Source organism: Pseudopipra pipra, chromosome 7, assembly GCF_036250125.1.
Source record: "Pseudopipra pipra isolate bDixPip1 chromosome 7, bDixPip1.hap1, whole genome shotgun sequence".
In the NCBI taxonomy this organism is placed as follows: domain Eukaryota; kingdom Metazoa; phylum Chordata; class Aves; order Passeriformes; family Pipridae; genus Pseudopipra; species Pseudopipra pipra.
The window spans coordinates 30,691,770-30,697,769 of record NC_087555.1 but is presented as its reverse complement, the minus strand read 5'-3'; the positions used below and the strand labels follow the sequence as shown (position 1 = coordinate 30,697,769).

The 6,000-nt window shown below is 44.8% G+C and overlaps 1 protein-coding gene across 1 annotated transcript in view; it reads right to left on the bottom strand.

Annotated features, from left to right (window-relative positions):
- Positions 1-1,589: 1,589 nt before the first annotated feature.
- The window catches only part of C7H2orf76 (chromosome 7 C2orf76 homolog), a 71,872-nt gene continuing 67,461 nt past the window's right edge, over positions 1,590-6,000 (bottom strand). The window contains exon 6 of the mRNA XM_064661511.1: positions 1,590-1,612. Coding sequence (XP_064517581.1) covers positions 1,605-1,612 — 8 coding nt within the window. The 3' untranslated portion in view covers positions 1,590-1,604. The remainder of the gene's footprint in view (positions 1,613-6,000) is intronic.

The following is a 6,000-nucleotide window of genomic DNA, read 5'->3' as shown; positions in this document are numbered from 1 at the left end:
TGTGCTGTCAGTCAGTCAGTCAGTCATGGCTAGGTTTCGCGAATGAAGATTTGGGAAGGGCTCTACCCACGTTTGTTACAAGCGCGCTGGTGGCTAAAAAGGCCAATACGAGATAGGCATGACCGGTTGCAAAAGGCACAGCAGAAAGACTCCTTAGGTGGTATATTCTGCAAGGCACCATTCTTTCTGCGTTGTCTTTTCTCCTCAAGGGTGATCCTGTGTGCTTTCTCAAAAGCATCAGCAGCATTATAGATAGTGTGTCTCCAGGCCTCCTGATTTAAGGCCAGAGTAGACCAGTTATGGTGATCAATATGGCCAAGGCTGAGATGTTGTTTCAGGGAGTCCTTGTATCTTCTCTTCGGGGCTCCTCTCGTGCGGCAGCCAGTGGCAAGTTCACCATAAAGCAGGATCTTAGGGAGGTGGTGGTCCTTCATCCTGGAGACGTGCCCTGCCCAACGCAGCTGTGTTCTCAGCAACATGGCCTCAATACTTGTGACTGCTGCTTGTTCTAGAACAGATGTATTGGTCACATAATCTGGCCGTGGCGGGAGAAAGGAGAGAGAGGGGGAGCCTTGCCGGCAGGTACTGCACCCCCATGGAAGAGGAGAGGGGAGCTTTGGAGCACACAGAGGTTTGCCATTACAGGTTTGGGGGGGGGGGAGAGGGAGGGGAAGGGGAGGGGAAGGGGAGGGGGAGGAAGAAGAGGTGAAGGGTGTCGAGTGGGCCGAGGGGGTCCTCTGACTGGCGGGAGGGAGAGCGGGACAATCCTGTATGAAATGTCGCAGGTGAGCAGTGTGCCTGAAGATATGTGGTAACACAGTGGGGTAAGGATAAGGTCAGGGTGGATAATGGGTTCTTTTAGAGTGATAGGGGTCCCGGCCAGGCTGGGGCCTTGAAAGGCACCTCAGCCTTGGATGGGTACGGAGGCCAGAACGGTTGGTTTGTTTGTCTGTTTGTTTTTGGTTCACCTGCAGCTACTGCCCAGGTTCGGCATGTTCTGGATATATTTGCTTTGCTCTGTTACATTCTGAAAAGGTGGACAGGACAAAGGGTTGTTCCTGGGTATCTCCTTGAGATTGTGTATAGATACGTGATAGTAAAGTAGGAAATGAAAGACTTGCCCAAGATGTGGTGTAAAGACTAAGGAACCTGACCCCTCAGGGAAGTACTTGACAGGTCAGACACAGTTCCCAAATTTAGACAGCCAAGAACCCAGACACTTTGGATTGCAGATCCAAAATTCAAGGGACATATTAATTTCCATTCCTTAATTTCTGATTCAAGGGAGAGTTACCCACCTTGGGTTGCTAGTAACCTTCAAAAGATGTCGTGGTTCATCAGATCCATTTCCCACAGTCATTCTGGAGTCTCTGTTGGATCAGGCCTCTCATGACTATTGCATACACTTAGTACATACAAGGCAGTTGTATATCTGTATATCCCATACATACCTGGCATGTTGGAGGCTTGTTCCAGTGTTTTACTGCTTACCAGATTTGGAGCAGGTTTCTTAAATTATCTTTCCAGTCTTCCAGGAGAGTTGTCTCAGCCTTCTAGGTGCAGGATGTTGTGAGCTGGATTTTCTTCAGCTTGTTCTCTAGGATTTATTCTGCTGTAAAAATAGTGAAATATTCACGGGGCAGAGGAAGGAAGAATGATTCTACAGGCTGGTTATGCCCCCTCCCAAGAGACACAAAGAAAACAAGCTGATGACTGAAGGAGCTCAGGGATGAGCTTTCAAACCACGTCTGTCCCCAGGTCTGAGCCACCTTACAGGACATGAGCAGAGTCTGTCCATCCCGAGGCAAACACAGGACACTCCTCCAGGCTGTGGCTGGCCATCTGTATTTCACAGGGAGGTTTTCAGCAGGGTAACAAGGAGGAGATCTGAGTTCAGCTTGATTCGCTGCCTGAGAAATACCTACCTGTGTTCCCTGAGGGGCTACCAAAACCTTCCGAGGTGCAGGATACTCAGGGGAGATGGGGAGAGTAGGGAGGAGAGCACTGCATGCCCTTACACTGAATCTGTTCCTCTTTGCTTAAAAAGAATTAAAGATTCATTGAGCTATAAGAAGAGGAAGACAAAAGGTGAGTATAATTTCCAGTTTAGTGGTGAGAGCCCCTACTTGATCTGGAGTTTCAGTCTTTCTCCAAGAGCTGTTTGTGAATTCCAGTCAGGAAGGTGAGGTGCAAATGCAGTGTGAAAGAGTGGGTGGCTTTGGCACACACAGTTCCTCTTCCTGAAGGACCATCCCAACTGCGGAACTAAGGACTCTTCTGCACTGTCTTGCTTTCTTTTCTCTCAGAAGGTTTACTCTTTTTTTTCCCCTCTCAGCTGCACATCCTCAGCACAAACTGAGTTCGTGAGCTGAAGCAGGTGGTTTGTTCCACATCCAACCAGAGCTGAACCAACCAAATCCATAACCCTGGCAGGACTCAGGAGGACTCAAACCCACTGAGGAGACGAAAGTTCCACGCACATGTCCAAGCTGACTGTTGTGCATTTGAGGTTCTTGGAGATTGAAGGTAGGTACCGCTTGAGTTAGGTACCTCTAGGATTGGACAGGAGCTGAAGGAACCGTTTTACTTCAATGCTGGATTTAGGTGTTTAAATTCTGCTTTAATTCCTTCTTTTGGCTTTTTTTTTTTGGATTTAGCCATTAACTTAAAAATGTGAGAACATACCAGCTCAGACACCTTATTTGACAAAAATGTCAAGATCAAAGTAAGTCTATACTGTTACTTCTCTGGTATTTTCTCTCAATTTCCAACAATCTATGGCTTAAGGACTTCCTGAACCACGGTAAAATACTTTTGAGAAGCTGAAATCAAGATTACTGTGAGTAAAGGCAGAGTACCCTTGCATGAGTATCCTCACCCATCCCAGTGGTAGCTTTGTTTTGCTATCCTTTGTCATGATTGATGTAAGTTATGGATAACATTACCCTCTGATCCTCTGAAGTGCTTCATTCCTTGCCTTTATCACATCACGAGATATTTCTCCTCGCTGTAATTAACTATCTGGAACCCCATGTATTCAACAGCTAGTAAAACATAATACATGTAATCCTTACACTAAAATGTTCGCATTTCATGCTGAAAGCAAATTTGAATCTGTTAATGTTTAGAATGTGTATAATATTATTTCCTTTCACAAAATATAAAATATAATGATACTGATTATTTTTGCTTAATGGAGGGAAAAGTTTAGAAATGGTTAGACTTCCTGTGTTAACTACCATCATTCCCCAAATATACTGTGCGCTTCTTTCTGACCTTAGCTGGGATTTCCAACAGGACTAGTCTTAACAGTATAAAGCTGAATTTAGTCCCATGTGATGGACCGAGTGGGTACATGGGATCCTGCACAGCAGCAAAAGCATTTTATTCCATAGAACAAGAACAGAAGCTGGCCCTTGACTCACGGCAGAGTTGCAATAGCCCACAGGTGCTTGTGCTGCTGTAACAATACATAAAATTCCACTCATGCAGCCAGAATCAGCCCCCTGTACTGGCACAGTGTCTGTTAGAGATCCTGCACAAGGAGAAGCTTGCGTGCAATCCAAACAGACACTGCAGTTGGATGGGCTTTATTGTGTGTATCGATCACTGTGAACCGCTGCTATTTGCACTTTGCCATATCCACTTTGTCTTCCAGGGAAGACAAAATCTGCTGACTCTCCCTCTGAGAGGGGGTGTTTGGACAAATACATTTGGGTGTTTACAAGAGAGCAGTTCACAAACCCCAGAGCTGCCTTCAGAGCACTGTTTGGAGAAATACCAAAAGGTGTGCAGAGGAAAACCAAATGCCTTCGTATCCCCAAAACGGGTACTGTTCACCAAACTCAGGACAAATCACCCTGTGTTTTCTGGAAAAAATCAATCAGAGTGACTGAACCTTGCTTCCCACTTTTGCCCCAGTGGGACTTTTGCCCTTGCCTTGTCTCAGAGCAGGGTCACACCCTGAAGTTCTGTGAGAACAGACAATAACTAAAGCTCGTGTTGAAGATACCTGGTCCGAGCATATGTGGCTGCTCGTGTGCCCAGGAAACTGTTGGGAACTGTAGGGGAGCAGCAGCAGCTGATTGGAGGAAACATCACAGGAACTCCAGGCTGTTTGGGAGCTCTCTGCTCCCAGAGCAGATTTTCAGTTGGACCTAAAGTAGGTTTAAAGAGAAAAAAACCTGTCCTTAAGAAAAGGCAGGATTTGAGCATCATCACCTATCAAACTGTCAGGTTCAAATGATGTTTTGCTTAAAAACAGTAAATTAAAATGAGGCAAGAGGCCAAGTGTGCTTGCCTTTAACCAGCTGAATTTGGATCACAGCAAGAGCAAATTCAGCTCTTCTTTCCTAATTTTCTGCTTCTCAGTATGAGAACTGCTTGAGGAGACACAGGTTGGCCCTAGAATTGTCTTGTTCGATTTGTCTCCTTAGATAACTAATGCTTTTGCAGTGTGGCTGCTGGAATAACTCTGCATTATCTATACAAACAAGCATCTGCTTTTCTAATTGAGCTAGGGCCTTCCATACAAAATGCAAATAATGAAATAATAATTAAGCACATATATGGTAACCTGAATTTGGAGGTCTAGTAGAGGAAACAGATCCTCCCCTTGCCTTCTGAGTACAATATGTGTGCACTTGGCCAAGTTGCTCAGCAAAGTGGGTGAGTACAAAACGAAACCTCTGCTAGATTCTCTAGCTAAAAATCACCCATCTCCTTTCCAAACCCCCTGAAATTCCCAGCAGGACTCAACTCTCAAGCCTTCATAACCTCCTTCAGAAGAGGTAAGAGGGAGGCTGGAAGGTCAGAGTACTAAAGTCAGTCCCTTTATGCAGACCCCTTGTCTTAATTTAGCAAAATTTCCACACCCAGCCATGAGGCTGAATATTTTTATTCCATGAAGGAAAAAATTGCTGCAAGGAATTGATGTGCATGGACAGCTGGTTTCGCCAGGATGAAAGACACACATTAAAAATGCTTTTGAAATGCATTTGGGCTTCCCTCTGGGAATTTGCTAAACCTGCAGTCAGGTACCAGGAAGAATTTGTCCCCTTAAGGTAAAGACAAGAATAAAATTAGTAAGAAATAATAGCCAAATCCACAGGTGGGACAGATGGCATTGAATGGATATCTGTTGGAATAACATTGCATCACCATGATAAACTTTTACCCTACGTCCCCCAAAATTAGATATGCTCCTCTGCTAATCATGTAGCATGAAGAGGAAGATGTGAGGATTATAAACCCAAATCTAAGCATGTCAGGAATTGGTTTTTACACCTCCACTGGGTGTAGGAAACACGCAGTGAGCTGGGTGTAAAAGCTGGAGAAGGCATATGGAGGAGGTGGGGCAGAAGGTTCGGCTCTGTGATGCTTTGTTCCAGTTTACTGGTGCCCAGTGGAGAGGAGTTGTTCTGCTGAGCAGAGGCAGCTGTAAGGTCTGTGCAGAGACAAGTTGCTTTTTTGCACTCAGAAAAAGAGCCCCAGATGAAGAGGTTTGACTGCCATTTCTGGAGTAAGGGCAATTAGGGGTGTTGCAGAGAAGAGACAGAGAGCTGGAGAGAGAGGTCAAGGAGAAGCAGTCCTGTCACAGTGGCATGGATCAGCCAGAAAAGCTCCTGTACCTCTGGGATACTCAAGGAATTAATAACCAGACTAACTGAATTGTTTTTGCAAGAGCCTCGTTAGGCTGAGTGAAAGAGTAACTGTGAGAGAAAAACATGGATTTCTGTAAAATGAAGCTTTAAGTAATCACCAAACCAAAGTAGGCAAGTTGGGTTTGTGAGGTTAAAAAAAATGTTTAATTAAAACATGGTGAAATTGTCCCAAAAATATGTAGCCATGTATGATGACTCTTCAAGACAAACCAAAATTAAAAGCATGACAATAGGTTTTATTTAGAAACATCCTGACCTTTCTCTTATGACTCTTGTCCTGCCTTCTCGTTACTTGTCATTCTCAGTCACTGTATCTTGCTTAAATGAAAAGTGTAAG